The 22,736-nt window shown below is 39.8% G+C and overlaps 1 protein-coding gene across 3 annotated transcripts in view; it reads right to left on the bottom strand.

The window, feature by feature from the left end:
* LAMA2 (laminin subunit alpha 2) overlaps positions 1-22,736 on the bottom strand; it is a 476,685-nt gene that overhangs the window by 295,131 nt on the left and 158,818 nt on the right. For all 3 annotated transcript variants that reach the window (XM_075126729.1, XM_075126730.1, XM_048844580.2), the window contains exon 4: positions 13,933-14,175. In XM_075126729.1, coding sequence (XP_074982830.1) covers positions 13,933-14,175 — 243 coding nt within the window. The remainder of the gene's footprint in view (positions 1-13,932; positions 14,176-22,736) is intronic.

The following is a 22,736-nucleotide window of genomic DNA, read 5'->3' as shown; positions in this document are numbered from 1 at the left end:
GTGCCTCCTAGGAATCTATGGTTGAAATCCTTTTCTGAAGGCTTTGAGGATATGGGTAGTTCAGAGCAATGGTTCTCCCACATTTTGTGAGAAAGATCCTCTTGTGAATTGCCTCTCTTCCCAAAAATCTTTACTTTCATCACAGAGGCTCTTACAGAACACCAAAAGGGGCTTACTAAATATAATTTTAGCACTATGTGCATTGGAAACAGTAGCTAGAAGAAGTGTAGAAGAGACAGATTTTTCATTCCAATGTCTGCCATTGGTTCTAACAGTAGAATCACGTTAATGACGGTTGTGGGGAGATGAGAAATGCCCATAAAATCCACCAAAATTGTTACATTGGCACCTTGATCACCTTGATCGATCAGTCTTTCAGCCCCCAGATAGATTGCGCCGATCACAATATGTCTTCCATTCTTCTCTTATCCTGGCCTTCCTTCTCCATGTGCAGCCATGCCTTTTTATGATAAAATCTTCTCATCCCTTTGGAGTTTGGCTGAGTGGTCATTTCAGTTCCTGTGGGTACTACTCAGTGACAGCTACAGTCCATCGATTGTCAGTGATCCCTGCCTTATACCCGGCCCATCACATTTTACTGTATCTGCTTTGAACAATGATGTTCTGCATTCCACTCTGCTGTCTGATCACTTCACTGGGGACTTGGTCACGGATTTAAAACCCCAGAATTCTTCTTTCCACCATCCTCTCCGGAACAGACAGTTGTTGCTCCTCTATCTTCGTCAGCAACCATGTTTCGCTGCCATACAAGATTGCCGGCAGTACTGTTGAGTTGAAGAGGTTGGTGTGCATTGCCTTGTTGATTTTTCCTTGGAAGACATCCTTGATAGAATTGAATGCACATCAACTGGCTTTCTTTCCTTGCGAGAGTTCCCCTTCCTGACCATGGCGCATGTTAATTTCTTGGCCTATATAGACATATTGTTCAACTTCTATTTATTCTCCTTTGAATAATATTTGGGCTTTTGGCAAGGTATAAAAAAACACATACATTTTGTTTTAGAGTGGTTCATTTTCAGTCCGACTCAGTTGCTTTTCTCAGAGCATTTTCTGTAGTTTGATAGTGTTTTAAGCAATCAACACAATATCGTCCACGAATCTAAGGTGGCTTAACTGCTCTCCATTGATGCTGATTTCACTCTTCCAATTCATCCACCTCATTACCATTTCAAGGCAGGCTGTGAAGAGTTTCGGTGAAACTTTGTCTCCTTGCTTCACACCATTTTTGACTGGGATGTGAACGGGAGTGTCAAATAGAGTTATATCCATAGTGCAGTCAGAGTTTGCTTCCTTTAGTAGTTTGATGTAGTTTGTGTCAATGCCCTGCTCTGCAAGAGCTTTCAGCACTGCATTGATCTCTATGCTGTTGAATGCTTTTCCATAGTCAACGAAGGCAATGCATAAATGCAATTTGTATTCCTTTGAGTGCTCCAATAGCTGGTTTATAGTAAAGATATGGTCCAATGTACTTAAATTCCTTTGAAAACTTGCCTACTCTCTTAGCTGCTGCTCATCCAGACTCTGTGACAGTTGATTTGTTACTGTAAGCAGAGTCAGGATGAGCTCTACCCTGACATCTGGTGGTGAGTCATGGTGGGTTGTGGAAAAGAACTTCAGGGGCTGATCTGAACACCCACCCCATCTGAACATAGACACACCCACCCCACCTAGATGGTCACTTTGGCTGCTGTAGGAGCCCCAGTTTCTCTGTTATTAGGGCAGGAATAAACTATGATTATGTGAATCAAGGAAAGTGGAACTGTACTTGGTCTTTTGTGATGATGGAGGGACTCACCATCAACTAAGCAGCACTCGCTAGGCAAGGGTCATGGGTTCCAAAACCCAATGAATAGAGAGAGGCTGGGGACAGGTATTGATACTTGGTGGTATGGGCTTCCTGGTGAGGGCCATACATGCTAATTGCACTTCCTCCTCTCTCCACTGTGGAATATCAGAGCTAATTTTGATTCTATTAGGAGTCTAGTTGCAGGCTGCTGAGCTGAATTCATTTTGGGCCAATGGTGCACCAGCACTGAGGTTCCCCTACTACAAGCTGAAATCACAAAAGAGCTAAACTTACTAAGAGCTGAAATCACTGAGTGTTGTGTTAAGTAGTTGGGGAGCCTGAAGATATAGTGCGGAGCAGTTCACGGGGATGGCTGGAGCGGCTCATGGGACAGCTGGCAGAGCAGAGCAGCTGGTGGAGTGGAGCAGTTTGTGGGATGCCTGGAGCAGCTCACTGGGGGCCGCTGGCAGAGCGGAGCGATTTGTGGGACAGCTGGTGGAGCAGTGTGGAGCCCCATGGAGAGGTGGGGCGATCGGCTTTGGACCATGTAAGGTGCCCCTACACCCCCCCGCATCTCCATCCAGGTTGGGAGGTAAAACTCTGCAGATAAACTTTCAAACTCTGGGGCTGCAGTGACCGGGGCAGAGACTTTTGGGTTGTTGGACTTTTGGGACTTTGGGTGATTTGGGGTTGCTGGACTCAAGAACCAAAGGGAAAGGGGCATGCCCCAATTTGCTTGGGGTGGGTTTTTTGCTCATGGGTTGTGTTATGAATCCTGTTGGTGGTGTTTCCCCAACATAATGCCACATTGTTTCTCTCTGCTATTAAAAGGCTTTTGCTACACTCAGACTCTGTGCTTGCGAGAGGAGAAGTATTGCCTCTTGGAGGTGCCCAGCGGGGGTGGTATATATTTGTCCCAGGTCACTGGGTGGGGGCTCGAGCCGGTTTTGCATTGTGTTATTGGAATGGAATCCCTGGATACTGAACCCAGCCCTTGTTGCTGCCAACTCTGATGGGCAGAAGGGTTACATTATTATTTTGGTAAATAGCTTGTCAACATGTGAGAGCGGGCATATTGGATGATAGTTCTTTAGATCTTCATGATTGCCTTTCTTGTTCAGCAAACTGGCATTGGACTCCTTCCAGTTGGATGGTATATTTTGCATTCCTAAGAAATGGATAAACCTCTGAACAAGGGTTTTCCAGAGGTCATGACCTCCAGTTCTTATCATTTTGGTTGTCAATACATCTTTTCCTGGACCTTTTCATGCCTTCATTTGGTAAATTGAATGTTGATTTTTACGTACAAGGACTGGAAGTATGCGCTCGTTGGTCTGTTGAAATGTTGGTAGTGGGATATTTATAAGAAACGCAAACAGTTCAGTGTAGAAATCTTTGCAGACCTCTTCCATCCCTGTTCTGTCAATTACTGCTTTTCTATCCTTGTTCTTCAGCACCATTATTGTCAACCTGTACAGCGTTAATTCCTGTTTGCATTTTTTGAGGCTTCTGCAATCTTCAGCCGTCTTTAAGAGCCTCTCATTTCGGTGCTTCTCAAAGTCCTCCTTTAGTCTTCTTCTTACCAGCTTGCAGAGGAGAGAGTACTCAAGTTTGTCGTCATCATTTTGCTTCATATTCCTCTGCTTCTCTAGCAAATTCCTCGTTTCCTCTGAGATTCTTCCCTTAACTTATTTCGGTCTCTCTTTCTCGGCTAATTTCATGCATTGCCTCAACTTATCAGCGACATTTTTAAAGTCCTCATTGCAGTTATCTATGAGACACTGTCACACTACATTTGTATCTTTCTATGTATCTAAGTATTTGTACTACACTTATTACCATGGTATTTCAAGTGCCAAGAACAACTATAGGGAAAAAGGAGAGAAGTGTAATTATCAAATGTTTATGTGAGATGAAGAATCAGACTCTAAGCACCCAAAAAAATCAGGGAGCAAGAACAAAAGGTCTGAAGGGAAGAGGAGGTAGAAAGCAAATAAGTATGAAGAAATGAGAGAGAGAAGGCAACAAGGTGGAGGAGGAAGAATCTTAACAGCAAGAGCCAAAGACAGAAAGTGAAAGAATGAGGTCCAAGTGGGACAAAATGTAGGGGCATAATACTACTAACGTGGCCCCTGTATTTGTGGAATGATTTTTCCAGATCATTTATGAATATGTTGAACAGCACTGGTCCCAGTACAGATCCTTGGGGGAATCCTTGTTTCCTCTCTTTTAACCAATTACTGATGCACGAGAGGACCTTCCCTCTTATCCCATTACTGCCTAGTTTGCTTAAGAGCCTACAGTGAAAGGACCTTGTCAAAGGCTTTCTGAAAGTCCAAGTACATTATGTCCACTGAACCACCCTTGTCCACATGCTTGTTGACATCCTCAAATAATTCTAATAGATTGGTGAGGCATGATTTCCCTTTACAAAGCCATGTTGACTCTTCCCCAACATACTGTGTTCCTGTATGTGTCTGATAATTCTGTTGTTTACTATAGTTTCAACCAATTTACCTAGTACTGAAGTTAGATTTACCAGCCTGAAATTGGCAGGATCACTTCTGGAACCCTTTTTAAAAATAGGTACTATATTAGCTGTTTTCCAGTCATCTGGTACAGAGGCCCATTTAAACAATAGGTTACATACCACACTAGGTAGTTCTGCAATTCCATATATGCTTATGGAGCAGATATGGAGCTGAAGCATTATTTATACATAAAATTGTATACAATATAAGCCAGTGAATATATGTGGTTCCCACAATGAATAACTGTAGTTCTCTAAGTACCAATCAGCAGAACATGGTGACTGTGAGAGAATGCATGATCAATACATGTCCTTTTATTTGTCTCCAGTATTCTCCTTCGGTTTGTCTGCCTTGCTGTCTCTGACATCTAACAGCTCCTTTCTAAATCCCTCTTATTTCCCTGCTCTATTTATGAAGAATCAATATTACATTAATACTGTACATCTGGCCACGGGTAGCATGCTTTTATCCATTATGCTGCAGACTTATCAAATTAAATGAGACAGCGAGAGTAAGTTGACACTGTTAAAGTAAATAACCCACTGTTTTAGTACTTATGACCCACTAAAGGTGTACATTTGGGCTGAAATGGCTCAGAATAGTGTAAGTAACTTTAATGGGTTAGAAAATAAAGTAGCTGTTTACAGATCCTAGGAAGGCCACTGTATGCTTAACTTTATCTACAGACAGGCATTTTGCTTCCAGCATGCTACTGATCTACTGCCACTGGCTCAGAAAGATCAGAGAAGAGATGTTAGGTTTGAACCAAAATGCCTGGCCTACGTGTTAGGTAATGGCAAATATGGCCAAAATCTATCTATGCCAGATTCCTATTCCCAGGCAGATAAGTTTTCCTTGCAAAAATACAGCTAAAGTTTCATAACTTTACAGATCCTGGAAATCAGCAAAGACTAGTACTAGCCACAGCTAAAAATATAAATGAGGGAAGGGTCACAGACCAGAGACAATGGAATACATCCCCAAAATTAAACCTTTCTGACTTAATTTTCTTCTTAATGAAAAGCATCTCTCACAAAGGTGTTAAGTATTTGTCAACAGCAATAATTCCCCCATCTCTACCAAAATATACTTGCTAGTGCCTGAAACTCTGAGTTCTCCCTTGCCAACTCCAGATTCTTTAAGGAGCATGTAGCTTTCTGAATGCTTTTTTCCCCCATTAGTGGCACATTGTATACCGTATGTGGGTTTTTTTGGGGGGGAGGGGGAGATGAGTGTGTTCACACATGTGTTTTCTGGGCTGTGATACCATATTGGCTTTGTACTAGGTTACCAGTGACTGATGTTTGACAATCCTGACATAACTAATCTGAACATTGAAGCTTATACTGTCACGAAAAATGAAATAGAACATAGTAAAATTACAATGTGATGGAAAGCAGAAAAGCTTGCAATTATCCTAGTTAATTTGATTACTCTCTAGGTAACAGGGGGAGGGGGAAAGGAGAGTGACAGAAAAAAGAATATATATTATATTATTATTACTGTGAAAGGTTTAATTAAAAAGCATGCATCAGTGCCTAGCTAAATTGTTATTTCTCAGATTGCTTTTCCAGAGCAATGATGTCCATGTGAACTCATAGAGTTTAAGGCTGGAAGGGATGACCAGATCATCTAGTGTGGCCTCCTGTATATCACAGACCACCAGCGCCACCCCGCACCCACACACTAAATCCAACACCCAACATTAGACCAAAGTATGACAACGCAAAGGAGACTAAGCTAGTATGTGCCACTGGCAGAGAAAAGGGCACTGATAGCTGAGGTCCCCACAATGGCAGGGAAATGATTAACTGAGATGACCCCAGTGAGTGACCCGCACCCCACACTACAGACAAAGGTGAAACCCACCCAAAACCCCGACAATCTGACCTGGGGGAAAATTCCTTACCCATCCTCCATATTGACATAGAATATCAGGGTTAGAAGGGACCTCAGGAGGTCACCTAGTCCAACCCCCTGCTCAAAGCAGGACCAATCCCCAATTTTTGCCCCAGATCTCTAAATGGCCCCCTCAAGGATTGAACTCACAACCCTGGGTTTAAGCAGGCCAATGCTCAAACCACTGAGCTATCCCTGCCCCCAATGCTTAAACCCTGAGTATGTGAGCAAGAACCAGCCAGCCAAGCACCTGAGAGAGACTGCTCAGTACCACCTCAGAGCACTGGCAAACCTCATCCCGTGTCCCATCTCCAGCTGAAGCCATCTCTGATACTTTAGAAGAAAGAGACAAACAATTAGCCAGAATACATGTGCGGGGGAAAGGCAAAAGTAAAGTGATTGTGACTTATGCCTGGCTGTACTCTCCTCTGACTCTCAGAGAGCTGCAATATAACACAACGATTCCATTCTAGCAACTTCTTTCCATATTGGGCTCAAGTCAGTTGATCTGCCTTATACACACTTCTCTTCTACTGTGCACCACATAGTTAGGCTCTGCTTGAAAAACAGCTCCTCTGCCTTCCATGCCTAGTGCTGACCTATCAAGGTCATTGGTCTAACAGATCAGGTGTAAAAATGGCTCCCATTATGATAGCGGTCCAGGATAATAGGCAGGATCCTAAACATTGTTGCCTTTCTGCTGCTCGGTCTAATGAAGAGGAGAAGCGGTAAGTGCAACGTGTACTAGGAACAGCCAGCTGTGTGGCTCTCCAGAATTAATACGGGTTTCAGAGTAGCAGCCGTGTTAGTCTGTATCCGCAAAAAGAAAAGGAGGACATGTGGCACCTTAGAGACTAACAAATTTATTTGAGCATAAGCTGAAGTGAGGTGTAGCTCACGAAAGCTTATGCTCAAATAAATTTGTTAGTCTCTAAGGTGCCACAAGTCCTCCTTTTCTTTTTGCAGCATTAATACGATTTCCCCTCAGCAGGAACCATTACATCTGAAAATTCATGCCCCCTGGGTGGGGCGGGGGTGTGTGTGGGACTTTAAGAAAGAGACTGAACAGTAATTATTCCTTGTGCAGGGTCTCTAGATCCAAACTGTCTTCTTTCCCCCAGTGGCTTGGCCTGCCATTAATACTAAGTGACCACGTCACCAATCCAAGGCATACCCACTCTCCATTCACAACAGAATCATTCCCAGCTCTGATTCCCTGATCCCGTCTTCCTCATATACAAATCTGTGTGCCTTTTAAATGTGTAAATTGGACTAGCCTTTGCAATTTATATGCACTCTCAGCTATTCCCATTTTTATTAAACTTACTGCAGACTGATACTTTGAAACAATACTCAGGAAGACAGACTGTACCCACAGAGGGAGAGATATTTCTCCTTCTTGCAAGTTTGCTTAATTGCTCCCAGACGTTCTGGTTAAACTTGTATTTAAACTTGGAGAGTGGTCAGTTTGGATGAGCTATTGCCAGCAGGAGAGTGAGTTTGTGTGTGTGTGTGTGTGTGTGTGTCCGTGTCCCGGAAAAAAAAAAAGGGGGGGGTGAGAAATCCTGGATTTGTGCTGGACATGGCCCACCTTGATTACCATGCACATTGTAGGGAGAGTGGTCACTTTGGATGAGCTATTACCAGCAGGAGAGTGAGTTTGTGTGTGTATGGGGGTGGGGGGGTGAGAAAACCTGGATTTGTGCTGGAAATGGCCCACCTTTATTATCATGCACATTGTAGGGAGAGTGGTCACTTTGGATGAACTATTACCAGCAGGATAGTGAGTTTGTGTGTGTGGTTTTTGGAGGGGGGTGAGGGGGTGAGAGAACCTGGATTTGTGCAGGAAATGGCCCACCTTGATTATCATGCACATTGTGAAGAGAGTTGTCACTTTGGATGGGCTATTACCAGCAGGAGAGTGAGTTTGTGTGTGGGGGGGTGGAGGGTGAGAAAACCTGGATTTGTGCTGGAAAAGGCCCAACTTGATGATCACTTTAGATAAGCTATTACCAGCAGGACAGTGGGGTGGGAGGAGGTATTGTTTCATGATCTCTGTGTGTATATAATGTCTGCTGCAGTTTCCACGGTATGCATCCGATGAAGTGAGCTGTAGCTCACGAAAGCTCATGCTCAAATAAATTGGTTAGTCTCTAAGGTGCCACAAGTACTCCTTTTCTTTTTGCGAATACAGACTAACACGGCTGTTACTCTGAAACCTAACATTAATCATATCTTCTGAAGAGCAGTTTTTCAGATCTCTTGTATGGGATCACAGTAAAGTGAACCAGGTAGTCAAATGGCTATTTGGATTTAGATTTCTTCATCACTGCCAAAGGAGAAATCTAAATTCAAATCCTATCTTCTCTTTTATAGAGTTGCCAAAGGCTGAAAGCCCAATGAGGAAGCATGCAGCCTCCTGGATGATGAGTTATCCCTCTTATTGCTTCACCAGTGACCCTGAATGCTTTTGGCACAGACCCTGAGTAGAGCTCTCTCCACCCTTTTTCACTAGATTAGAGTTGCAAGCTCTGCTTGCAGAGACAATTGGTTATGTAGAAAATGGCAAAACAATTTATTTTCCTCTAAGTTTCTGCCTGTTCCCTATAATAGGCTTGAAACATCTGTCTGTGCTTGAGGGAATGTTTCTGTAGGTGGAGGTGAAAAGAGATGACTTCCCCATTTCGCTCCACCCCAAATCAAGCTGCAGCCCAGCAGAAAAGGTCATTTTTGATGAAAATGTCTAAAATATTTAATGAGTTATAGTGAGAGGCAGAAGCACCTCAGTTCCCATTCTTCTTCAGATTAACTTAGGAGCATCTAGCAAAGACTGACAGGATACAATGGGAAAATTTCATGTGTCTAAGCATAAAACGTACAGTATGTGACATTATACATGCCGTTTAAAACATCAAAATAGATGAAAACTCTATACAGTCCACAGAAAAATAAGTAAAAAAAATGAGGAGTACTTGTGGCACCTTAGAGACTAACAAATTTATTTGGGCATAAGCTTTCGTGGGCTAAAACCCACTTCATCGGATGCATGCAGTGGAAAAGACAGTAGGAAGATATATGTACACAGAGAACATGAAACAGTGGGTGTTGCCATACCAATTGTAACAAGACTAATCAATTAATGTGGGCTATTATCAGCAGGAGAAAAAAAACTTTTGTCGTTTTAATCAGGATGGCCCATTTCAAACAGTTGACAAGAAGGTGTGAAAAACAGCATGGGGAAATAGTTTTTATTTTGTGTAATGACCCATCCACTTCCATTCTTTATTCAAGCCTAATTTAATGGTGTCTAGTTTGCAAATTAATTCCAATTAATTATTTTCTGCTGCATGCATCCGATGAAGTGGGTTTTAGCCCACAAAAGCTTATGCCCAAATACATTTGTTAGTCTCTAAGGTACCACAAGTCCTCCTTGGTTTTTTTTGTTTGTTTTGTTTTGTTTTTTTGCTGATACAGACTAACACGGCTACCACTCAGAAGAATAAGTGGCACTAAGATAATGTTCCCGAGACCAATATCTACCTAATAGAATCAAACAGAAGTCCAGGCATTGGTTACAGTCGAGAAAAACAAGAAAGTGATTGCAGTAAAAAAGGAACAAATTAAATGTAAATAATAGACTTCTGTGCTGGGGAAATGAAGCAAAAAATCACTATGTTAACTATTAATTTTTAGTTCTCAGACTAATGATGATCTGAGGAAATCAAAAGTAATAATCCCAGCAAGGAAAGATGGAAATGTCATGAAACCAAAAGAGACATGGGCTAATTCTTATGGCCCTCTCCCCACACTAAAACATGGCAGTCACAGAACTCCTCATATGTCCCCCAGATGTATTTTTAGTTTCCTGACTGATGTCAAACAAATTAACATTAAATCAAGGAACCTGCTTTATAAAAACAATAAAGAACATGTCATCCTCTAATATATATGTGAAAGAAATCCTCATCTGATAATATTTAAGATATTGGAAGATATATTTTCATACTGAAAATAAGCTTTCACCATACTGCAGGTCTGTTCATGTATTGATGTTCTTTGAGAAACATGCAGTAACCAAAAACAAAATGTCACAGTCTTTGCAGTGGAGTGTGACTAACATTCTACCTTTCCTACAAGCCATAAGTCCCAATGACTTCAGAATGTGTGGTGGGTTTGACTGTTTCAGTGGTATCAATGCATTTACTTAAGTCAACATTTTTCAGAGTGCTATTCAAATAGAGCTGATCAAGTAACTAATTTAATTGATTTCGCCCATTTTATTGTTCATAAAATGTTCTTGAGCAGGTTTTGATTTTCTCAAATTTATTTGTTAAAAAAATTAGTCACTGAATCATCTCTGTAAATAATTCTTGCCCTGTAGAGTGATTGTTTACAAGCACCTGATTGTAAAGAATCTGTTATATGAAATTCAGCTGTGTTGGTTAGGTTGGCTTGAAGACAAGTCATGTGGTACTGTTTCTATTCCCTGATTGGCTGAGAATATATCTTAGAAACTTCTTTCTGGAGCAAATACCATGTTAATGAATTCCAGATATGCATTTTGATTAATATAGCTAATAATTACTTAAAATTGCCATTTCTATTAATATTATCATCAATAAACTCATTGACTAAAATATATGTATATATTAGATAACGTTCACTAAAAGGGCTCCAACACAGGAGTTTCCCCCTCTAATTTGCCCAGTTTTAATTTCAAATGTTGCTATGAACAAATGTGTAATACCAGAGCATGTATCTGACTTTGGCAGTGTCTTGTAGATCCATACACATCCTGCACGTAGTCAGGCTTGATGATGAGTACACACTATCTGAAAATCAGGCTCCTTCAAGGTATCCCAAGCAGGTCACCAAGATATGAAGATACCCACAATCACTAGTCATGCATGCAAATCTTGGCTTTCAGTAACTAGTATATAAATCACAGTTCTACACTGAAAGTGAAATAAGTAATGCACATATTTAGCTCTGCTGAAAGACTAGGGTCCAATCAAATCTTCTGCAATGTAAGATATGGCTAACTATGATGTCTGTATGGATTTCTATTTTATTGTTTCTCACCTCATGTGTGTTTTGACCGAATATTAAAAAACTGACTGTGGCTGCCATTTATTTCATAGTGCTGTCTGTACTAATAAAACAGATAAGATTGACGTTACACCTATGGTAACAGGTTTGTGTAGGTTACAGGTTATGTTTATTAATTTACATGGAATCAAACTCTTCCAATGATTGTGAAAACTCCACTTGATGGTCTCCACTGGAGATAGTTGACTTTCCATATAGATCTGCATCACGGAAGGATACTTTAAAAGTGTGAGATAAGTTTCCAGAGGGATGTTTTTATTATCATGCCTCCAGTGGACTAGAGTTTTTGGATAAGAATTTGCTTTAGCTGGACATTATGCTGAATACATTCCTTGTTCAAACCAAGTCTCCTTTTCTTAAAATCAGAGCCCTGTTTAAGTATCATAATCACTGGTATGTGTTCTTTATGAGCTTTGATGCAACATCCCAATCTAACAACACATGGAACCCAAAAAGAAAAGGAAGACTTGTGGCACCTTAAAGACTAAGAACTAAAGCAAGTGCTTAACTTTAAGCATGGGCTAAGTTCCATTGAAGTCAATAAGACTTAATTAAGCATGTGCTTACAGTTAAGTACATACTTAAGTGCTTTACTGAACTGGGGCCCTTCGTTACTTAGGAGCCCATAGTTCACTGAAACCAGTTTAATCCACGTTAAGGACATAAGGAGGCATGGATCTGATTGAACAATTTCATTCACAGGACAGCAGAAGATTGGAGTCAAGATTTGCCTGCAAGTCTCAGAAGAGAATTATGCCCTTAAAGAAAGAGAATGAATTTAAATCAACTGAGATGCTGAAAGGGTTCTGGTGGCATTAGTTTTAACTATACAAATGTTCTCACCAAAGGAAACTGTCTGAAATTTCTATCTTAGTAAAATTGCTGCTTCAAATCCCCTATTCACTCCCTGGACTTACTCATAAATATTTTAGAAATATGACATCTGTACACACACAGTTTTTAGCACTGTCATTTGCATAGCCAAGTGTTACATTTTACATGTGTACACTCTACTTCATGTGAAAAGAGAACACAAATGGTGTCTATGTCTTGAGTTGTATCTTGTGTGTATCCGATTCCACATGCTAGAAGGGCAGATTCGGGTCCTTTTGAAAATTTCCTTGCAAGAAATTGTGTACATTTTCATGCCTACATTTATATGCAAATCTTGGCTTTCAGTAACTAGTATATAAATCACAGTTCTACACTGAAAGTGAAATAAGTAATGCACATATTTAGCTCTGCTGAAAGACTAGGGTCCAATCAAATCTTCTGCAATGTAAGATATGGCTAACTATGATGTCTGTATGGATTTCTATTTTATTGTTTCTCACCTCATGTGTGTTTTGACCGAATATTAAAAAACTGACTGTGGCTGCCATTTATTTCATAGTGCTGTCTGTACTAATAAAACAGATAAGATTGACGTTACACCTATGGTAACAGGTTTGTGTAGGTTACAGGTATGCAATTTATATGTATTATTTCTGAAACTGCATTAGAAATGGCTGTTTCCATGCCTCAACTCCCAATTTGCACAGATAATCATGGTACTTGCACACAGAAATATAAGCTTGCAAATACACAAATTCTTCAATGCAGACCTCCAGCCTCCCAGTTTCACATTTCAAGCCACTGTGTCTCTAGACAGATAGCATTTTGAGAGCTCAGAAACATGCATGTTCTGAGTATTGTCCAGAATTGTGAAAAGTTTGCTGACAGCAGTCCTGACTGCAGCATGTCAGGAATCTGTGGGCCTTGAAATGTAAACTACTGAAAAAAAAATACAATAAAGTCACCCATAACTAGGAGCTATGTCATTCTGTTCATAAAAAAAAATCTAGCAGGGATATGTAGTGAGGTGCATAGTTGAAGTGAAATAGGCATGGAGTATGAAAGAAGAAAAGCTGAAAGTTCAGAAGCTCCACAAACTCAAGAACAGTTTTGGTTTAAAAAAAAAAAAAAGCATGAGATTTTGAATGGTAGTCAGGAATTACTCAGCAATCACAGTCAGTACAGTAAGAGAGAAATTTCCCACCCTGTGACTAATGTACACCAAAATGTGTTGCCTAAAATCTATTCCATATCCAACTGTCATTTTATTTTTGTGAATTATCAGGATGTGAGTAAGATTAATAAATATGAACATTTATTCTGTGAAAAATATAAATTTTTTGCCACTTAAATAAGAAAAAGGAAGGGGAAAGTGGCTTACAGCTGCAAGTGGTATATTTAAATGCAGCAAGTGAAATCATAACCCCCCTGAAGTCAATGGGAGTTTCGCCCAGTATCTTTCTCTGCTTCTTATTGGAATTGTTGCCTATCTTAACTACAAAGGAGTTGCCTGCAAGTACTAGAGATTAAGGACCACAGAGTTCCTTCACACTGCATGTGTTTATTAGTGAGTATTTCTCCCTGTTTAATGGGGTATATGGCAACCTCTATTGATGCACATATAAGAAAAGAGCTCCATCCTTCATATATAAAGCCTATACAAAAACATTGTCTGCACAAGGCATATACTTATCAATTAAGCAAAACAATATTTCTGTTGGCATGTTGGCTGCAGTATATTTCCCATCTTACCTCTCCATTCTCCAGTGGGTGGATCTTGGAGTAAAACGAAGTGCATATAACTTCATCATCTTTTGCATAGGATGGAGGCCCTCTGCGGGGATGAATGTTGTAACGTGTCAGGCATTCTGTGTCTGTTATGGCATAATACTGCCATGGCTGATAGTTAACACCATCCAGTGAACGCTCCAAAATCCAGTTCCCAGGTCGAGGCGCATTAGCTGCTTTCACAATAACATATGCAATCTGGAATACCTGGAGAACAAATTAAAAATACAAGTAAATGTATATTTATATATTCATTTTCTGCCAAAGTAAAAAAGCTAAATATAGTCAATTCTCATCTGAGAATTTTTCCCTGAAAATGAAAGAAGGCAACACCTTGCAGTGAAACTCTTTGACTGTGAAAATATCCCTTCTCCAGTAACATTTCTGCAAGACAGAAATTCCACTGTGACAGCACAGACTTTTGGAAGTGTGATAAAAAATAATCCTCCAGATTCAATCTAACTCACCAGAGAATTGCCAAACTTCTCCTTCAGTTTCATTTGAAATATTGAAAATTTTATCTTTGTATATGGTATTTACATTCGTACAATTTACTATATTATATATCAATATATGCATATAAACGTTCATTTGAGCATATATACACACACACCTTTTGTAACAGTTACCCATTTCCCAAACTCAATTGTGATTTTCTCTCTCATGTGAAACTCTGTGGTTAAGACATTAGTGGGTAATCATGTCACATGAAATTTCTCCATAAAACATTTCTGGCCACATCACATGGCTTCTGTACAGCTGCCATAAATAAGCCTTATAGAGATACATGAAATGTCACTATAAACAGAATAATAGCATGCAATCAACACTTATTATTGTCTGCTTCATCTGTCTTTCCAGTTAATGTAGCAAGGTTTTTTCCTGCTTGCTGGGATTTGAGCCACAAACAATAGCTACATTTGTAGCTCCAGAACAACATTTGCTAATGCTGCAGCATCTTTTCCCCTAATAACATACAGATACCACAGTGCTAACAGTGAAGCAGAGGAGTGAGAGCATAGGTCCCTGTTAGAAGGGATGAATGTACAGTGAATTAATAGTTAGACTCGCCTTTCTATGAGGTAGTGCCATGAGCACCTACAGAAGGAGGCCGGAGGGAGAATATTGCACTAATTTCTGGCTTAATGGTTTCAATGTTGGATTTGGGAAAGTGACTGTGAAGAACATATATGACAAAAAATTATCAGATCTACACCTCAACTCCATCATTCTGCCCTCCAGGCACATACCAAGAACAAAATAGTTAAGATCCACAGCACAGAATTCTGCCCTCTGTGAAGCCCAAGTATTAACAATGCTTGCAGATCTTTGGGATGGGACTAGGGGCAGGCAAGAGAAGCTTCCTGCTCTCTTCCCTCTTAAGAAGAAGCTCCTGCAGTATCTACAAGCACCATGCTGTCACAGCACTTGCCGTCTGGTTTTCAACTTGAAAAACATGCATAAGGGAGTGGATTTGTTGAGGGTTGCTTTAGGTGGTGAGTATTAGTGTGTCCACTCACGGCATGAGAACTTGGTTATGAACACTTTTTTTGGTGGACATATATCAGCATATAAACCAACAAAACCCTGAGCTAGGAAAGACTAACCACACTATTCATTGCTCTCATTCAATCACTCTCCTCCTATTTCATACATGCCCTTTACTCTCTTCATTGTTCCCACTTACTGACGGATTGAATTGCAGCCATAAATTACAGCCACACCGGATCACACTAACATATGTCATTTACTGCAAACAGTCTAAGACAGTTTAAAAATAGCTAAACTTTATTTTCTCCCCTCACAAAATTATGCTGTTTGGAAAGAAACAATCTAATTGGAGAGCTCAATAATTTTTTTTAAAACATTGTATTGTAATTGTTGAGAAAAAACTGCATTGTCTAGGAGACTGTTTCTGATATATTTGTACAGAAAGTTATTTTGGATTTTTTTGCATGGGTAGTGGCTCCATTGAACTAAATAATTTCATATTACACTAATATGTCTGATCTAGTCCAGCCATGTAAACTTTTTTGGCTCAAAACATCCAGTCCAGAGATCTCACTATGATATATTCCTAATAAATACTTTAGTATTTGAGTTTATACTCGAAGCTCAGATATTAGGACAACAGCAGAATGGCTGAAATCTGTGCAATCGCACTGAAATACAGGATAACAAATGGGAGGAGCAGTGTTTGGTCTGACAACCCTAGAGTATTCACTGAAAAACAGAGATGGACGAGGAGTATTTTCTACTGTTGAATACTATCAAGCTCCAATATCATCATTGCTCAAATAGATGTTCTCGTCGCTGCAAAACCTGCTGCCAGTGTTCACTTTACGCTCTCAGTTGTGTTGGGCTCTGCAGGGCTCACGAGAATAAAGGAAAGTAAAAGGCTGCTTTTACAACTAAAGTAAGCAGACTTGTTGAGTATGAAGGTTCCATTTTTATAGTCACTCCAGATTGGAACCATACTTGAATAAGGATCCTGTGTAACTGCAGAAGACTTATCCTAATTCCTTTCTTTTGTAGTCTATTGAGATATTGTACATTATGGATGAATTATCAGTTGATTACATATCTTTTGGTTTTGTTTATTTTTGTTTATTTGTGTTAAGAAAAATGCAATAAAGTTTTAAAGAAAATATAAAGGGAAAGAAAATAAACAGTTGAGATGCTGCAGCTCATGGAATTTTTTTTCTCAACTTAAGAAAACACTTTAGAGTGTAGTACATAAAGATTCATTTTTAAACACACACTAGTTAGAGTTTTCAGCTGACCCAGAGCATTGTCTCTGTCTTGCCTTTGATTTGAGAATTCCAAAAGTAGCTTTTGAAATTATGCCAAATTATTTACATTCCATAGAGTTATGAATCACATTCCATTTTTCTAATTCATGTCTCCATTCATTAGCTGACCCCAAAGAGGGTGTCTTTGTAATAAAACAAGATTATTCCTTCAGTCTGGGCCATGCAATAGAATAGGAAAGCCAAACTTGGGAACTAAATGAATTTTTTGATCCCCACAAAAGAGTATGGACTAAATGGTCCCATTTAGACACAAACATGCATTGAGAGAGTTGTGGAACTGCACATCAGTAGGAGTTCAGGGAGAAACAGTTTCTTTTGGGCAGGCTGGTAATGCTACAATAGGCACCATTAAAATGTAAATGTTCAGTGTCAGATCCCTCAGTTGCTGTAAGTCAATAAAGCTCCATTGATCAACACCAGCTGAAAATAACACCCTTATGGTGGTAAATTCCTCGCTTTGGTACAGATTCCAAACATGCTAACAACAAAAAATGGAATAGGGATAATGGGGTGGCTGAATGATTTTTCAATCATTCCTAGGCCTTGTCTATATTAGAGAAGTTACAAGATTTCCCACCCCCTCAAAATGATTGAAGAGTACCCTTACCCATACACACACGAAAGCGCTTCGTCTGATTGTTGGGGAGGCAAGCAAGTTACATTATAACTGTCTCGATGGAAGAACCACAGTAGCCAGGGAATTTTCAGTGCATAATGTGGGGTGAATGGCAAGAGACAGGACTGGGGAAGATTTTGAGGGGGGTACTGTAGGGGACTGGTGGGGTGTGACAAGATGGGTAGCTGAGAGGGAACTCTCAGCCAGTGAATAAAGGAGGTTTTCTAGTTCAGGGAGCTGTCATCTTTGTCAAAGATGACGGCCACTCCACCTGAATTAGTGTAAGGCTCTCCTGGTGTGGGTGCAACCTTACCTTAGTGGACAAACTTGTCAATGGTGCTTCAGTTAGCACAATACAACCAACTGGAACTCAGCGACTGAGTGCTCTAATACAGATAAAATCTAAAGTATCTTTGAGCTTTACTGCACTTATGTCACATTGTCACCATGTTTATTTCACAATGACACAAAAAGTGAACCAGTTCTGCTAGCTGGAGTCAAAATTCTTAGTAAAATGAGCTTGTTCCCATAGGGTATTTCATGAAATAAATCTTTCTGTTTTGCTTTTTGATTGGATCAAAAGTAGGCTGATACGTGTAAATGATATCATAATAGCTCAATCTTAGAGCATATCTCTTTTTACACAAGTCCAATGGAGTACAACAGGTAATCAAAGTTTGCCAATCTGAATGTGAAAAAAGAGCAGAGCAGTACCAAACTGCCTAGTGGCGTATAGCAGCCAATTAGCACAGCAGCCACTGTACAGCTGGAACTGTTCCCAGTTACTTCATTCATGTGACTATAACATAATTAGTAGGGGAATACTCTAAATAGTCCTCTGAGCCTTTCCCAAATTATGGACAGAATGGGCCTCATGATGAGATACAAAATGAGTCTTGGGTCTCATTTTCATTGCTAATTATCTCAGCAGCAAAGTCTTCAAAACACACATTGAGAAACACATTTCCATATGTTATAGCACTGTCTCTTCTGAAGAATGGCTCAGAAGATATAGGAAAGTGTATCCTATTGTACAGGATAATTCGCTACACTAATATTATTCAGATTGTGCTGAAGTGAATCATTAATCTGCATAAGGTTAGCCATTGAAGCAGGAATTTCCTTGTGTGTTACTCCCACCTTCTCTTCTATTTCAAAAATAAATTCATCAGCTAATAGCAGTTTTTTGTAATTTAGAATAGCATAACAAATTAAACACAGTATTGACCAATTATATAGAATATTGCCCAACATCTCAGAACCTAATTCTGAAAAACAGGGTTAATGTCTCAGAGTTATACCAACAATCTGGGGCAAAAAGTTTCTTTACTTGTTTTTTTACTGTTATAATTCTCTCTTTAATTTTTGTTCTATACATCAATCAGGTAAACTGTAACATATATGTGGCATTCGGAATTTGGACAAAGGTTTATATTCTTATTTAGATGCTTAAGATGTATGAACATAGTCATAAATATAAAGGGAAGGGTAAACCCCTTTGAAATCCCTCCTGGCCAGGGGAAAGCTCCTCTCACCTGTAAAGGGTTAAGAAGCTAAAGGTAACCTCGCTGGCACCTGACCAAAATGACCAATGAGGAGACAAGATACTTTCAAAAGTTGGGAGGAGGGAGAGAAACAAAGGGTCTGTGTGTCTGTCTACAGTCTGTCTTGGCCGGGGATAGACCAGGAATGGAGTCTTAGAACTTTTAGTAAGTAATCTAGCTAGGTATGTGTTAGATTATGATTTCTTTAAATGGCTGAGAAAAGAACTGTGCTGAATAGAATAACTATTTCTGTCTGTGTACCTTTTTTGTAACTTAAGGTTTTGCCTAGAGGGGTTCTCTATGTTTTGAATCTAATTACCCTGTAAGGTATCTACCATCCTGATTTTACAGGGGGGATTTCTTTATTTCTATTTACTTCTATTTTTATTAAAAGTCTTCTTGTAAGAAAACTGAATGCTTTTTCATTGTTCTCAGATCCAAGGGTTTGGGTCTGTGGTCACCTATGCAAATTGGTGAGGCTTTTTATCCAACATTTCCCAGGAAAGGGGGGGTGCAAGTGTTGGGAGGATTGTTCATTTTTCTTAAGATCCAAGGGTCTGGGTCTGGAGTCACCTAGGCAAATTGGTGAGGCTTTTTACCAAACCTTGTCCAGGAAGTGGGGTGCAAGGTTTTGGGAAGTATTTTGGGGGGAAAGACGCGTCCAAACAGCTCTTCCCCAGTAACCAGTATTAGTTTGGTGGTGGTAGCGGCCAATCCAAGGAGAAAGGGTGGAATATTTTGTACCTTGGGGAAGTTTTGACCTAAGCTGGTAAAGATAAGCTTAGGAGGTTTTTCATGCAGGTCCCCACATCTGTACCCTAGAGTTCAGAGTGGGGGAGGAACCTTGACAAACATAATCAACCTAATTCCGCAAAATTGTGTGGATAAATCTAAGCATTGTTTTCCTATTCATAATTAATTTTTAATCCTTATAGTTACAAAAATATCCTCCTAAACTTAACACTAACATTGTTTATAGTCAGTTCCTCTTCCTGAATTTACAAACAGGCAAACTAAAACAATTCTGATAGGTATGAACTACCCATTCATCTCAATGATGCATTAACTCTGGAATGTAATAATAATAAATGGGATGTCAATATTGTTAACTGTTTATCTGCTGATCATTTTACAAGAAACATGTACTAATGCTGGATGCAGTGGTGGATAATGAACCAGGGCAAATGGATGTTGTCCAGGGTTGGTGAGATGGGGAATGAGGAGGACTTCAAGCCACTGTTCCTGCCTCTATTGCTCTTTTCTCCCCTCCAAAATATTATATACATAAGTAACTTCCTGTCCTATCCATAAAGGGACAGCAAAGAAGGAATTTATTTGGTCTATGAGTCAGTAGAAATAACTGCACCTCTGTGCTAGGTTCTAGCATCTGACAGAATGTGTCAATAAAAAAAAAGCATGCACTTCTAAGGCTGTCTACACTCGTGTGAAGGTTCTACACGATACCTTGTTGAAAACAGAAAAAAATTATTTGTCAGCATCCTTTCTTTTTATTCCATTCAGTCTCTTCTTGCAGGAATATGCAGCCAATACAGTAAATTTCTCATATTGATGTATGTTGGGGTTAGGAACGTTTGTAAAGTGAAAAAAATTCTGGGACTTCAGTATTTAAGTTGCCCATATCCCAAAACTTGAGATTTCTCTCAAGCAGCAACACACATGAGCTCATGAAGCAGCTCGGCCTGGAGCCAGTGAATCAGGGCTGGTAGCAGTAGCATTTCCTGTTCCCATTGTCACAGAATGCCTTGCAGAGGACCTTTACTTCTGAGGACATGGGAAGAGTAGACACCTCACACTGATTAAAACGGAGGGACTAGTCCAAGCCCAGATGATACTTTGATGATGAGTGATATTGAAATGCATACATTAGTAAGAGAGGATCTCAGAGCCAGCTGCAGAAGGATGTAGCTGGTGTGAGAGAGTAGGGAGTCCTCAGATGAATAATATTATTCTAATAGTCAGATTTTGTGTACCGAACATCACCCATGCATCAGGAAATCCAAATATAATCATGAAATATAATGAAATTAATATAATGCCAATTCCTGTACTACACAGGTAGTTTCATATCCATATTTTAAAATCATCATTAACAGTGTATACTGGTTTCTTTGTATGCAGAATATCACGTCCCTCCACTGGATGAAGTATTAGACCTGCAGTGATTGTCATGTTGTAATAGTCTTGCTTTCTAATGGCTTTTACATCTGAAAGAAATACTAAGTCCAACTGCTGCTGATAGCTATTAAGCAGATTTTTCATTAGTACATGGTGTAGCAGCTCATGCTTTTGAAGACTGCCATCATGCATTCAGTTCTCTCCACCCCAGGTAGGCAGTCATTTGTCGGTTTTGGCGTGTGGTCAGAGACTGTTACAAGAGTTTAAATCATGTGCCTCTTTCATTTCTGATAGAAGATCGGAATCTTTGACATCAGAATTTTTAAAATATTAGCAGCTTTCCTCATGTCAGCAACTTTTAAAACTCTAAAGCCCAATTCAGATGTGGAAAAGAAACTAATTTAAGAATAGCATTTCTCTCAAAACTCCTCAAGCTGCCATGTAAATTTCTATCTAACACTTTGTCATGAGAGAGACAGCCACATCACTTTCAAACATTCTGCTCTCACAGTCAGAGAAGCTATAATTGAAAATGCCAGCATGGGGGAAAAGATGCTTAGTAGGAGTCAACTAATATCAATTTAGAGAACCAAACAGCTCCCTACCATGCTGTAGTTTGCCTTCTAATGAGAGTATCTCTCTCCTGCTCATCGGAGTTGCTGCCAGCTGAAATGCTCCTACCAGATGGGGAGCTTGGGCTAAAAGCACATGCTTGATTCCAAGGTAGTTTCTCCTAATGTGACAGACTTCACTAGTTACAACTGACCAGGGTGGGACTCTTTGTCCTGTTAAAATCTCATGAAGAGAGTATCACAGAGTGTCAAGGTGCCATTGAACAGATTTTGGGGGCAAATGTGGGAAAAGCTTTGACATAGTGAACCCCAAAAATCCAAGTCAGAACATCGATATCTGTAAATCTATCCATTTTCCAATTAGAAATTGTATTTATCTTCCTCATGAAACAATAATATTCACTCATATGGACATCTCAATTCTGTTCAATCAATAAAATCAAATGTATCGTATTTGGGAAATGTACCCTAAAGAAGAGTATAAAAATGCCTTTATTCCCTGTTCCAGCTTTCTCCACAGCCACCACCTTTAACCACCAGAGAAACCACAGATCCTCTAAAAGCCATGTTCTTCTTCAGAAAACTAGATACTTTACTAAAATAACAGCTCTCACATTTTGATCATGTTCTAAGCAGCAGAGCAACAGAATTCATCTCCTTATTGTAATATGTAAAGGGGACGTCTACTACAACAAACCAAACCAAACAAAAAAGCACTCTGTGAAAAGCCAAAGCACTGCAGAACTAGACCTGACTCCCAATCTGCCCAGCTGCTGAATACTCAGAGACACATTCAGCTGAGTGAGGAGCCAGCAGTAAGTGCCAGCATAGTTTCTGGCAGCCTCAATTCTTTGTGATTCTCTCTACTTTCTGAACTTGCTGCTTAGTTGTCAAAGCCTATAAAGGATTGGTTGCCTTCTCTGGACAACATTTGCTACTTCTTGTCTTTAGCCTTTACCACACCAGAGTTTAGGGTCAAAGTTAGTCTTTCCCAGTCACTTCCCCTGTAAGACAGTGGGAGAAAGCAACTTACATTTCTTCATTTCCTATGGCTCTACATTTCTTTCCCTGGAGAAAACAAACAAAA

This window comes from Caretta caretta, chromosome 3 (genome assembly GCF_965140235.1).
Source record: "Caretta caretta isolate rCarCar2 chromosome 3, rCarCar1.hap1, whole genome shotgun sequence".
NCBI lineage: Eukaryota > Metazoa > Chordata > Testudines > Cheloniidae > Caretta > Caretta caretta.
Note: the sequence above shows the minus strand (reverse complement) of the source record. Positions and strands in the feature narration are given on the sequence as shown.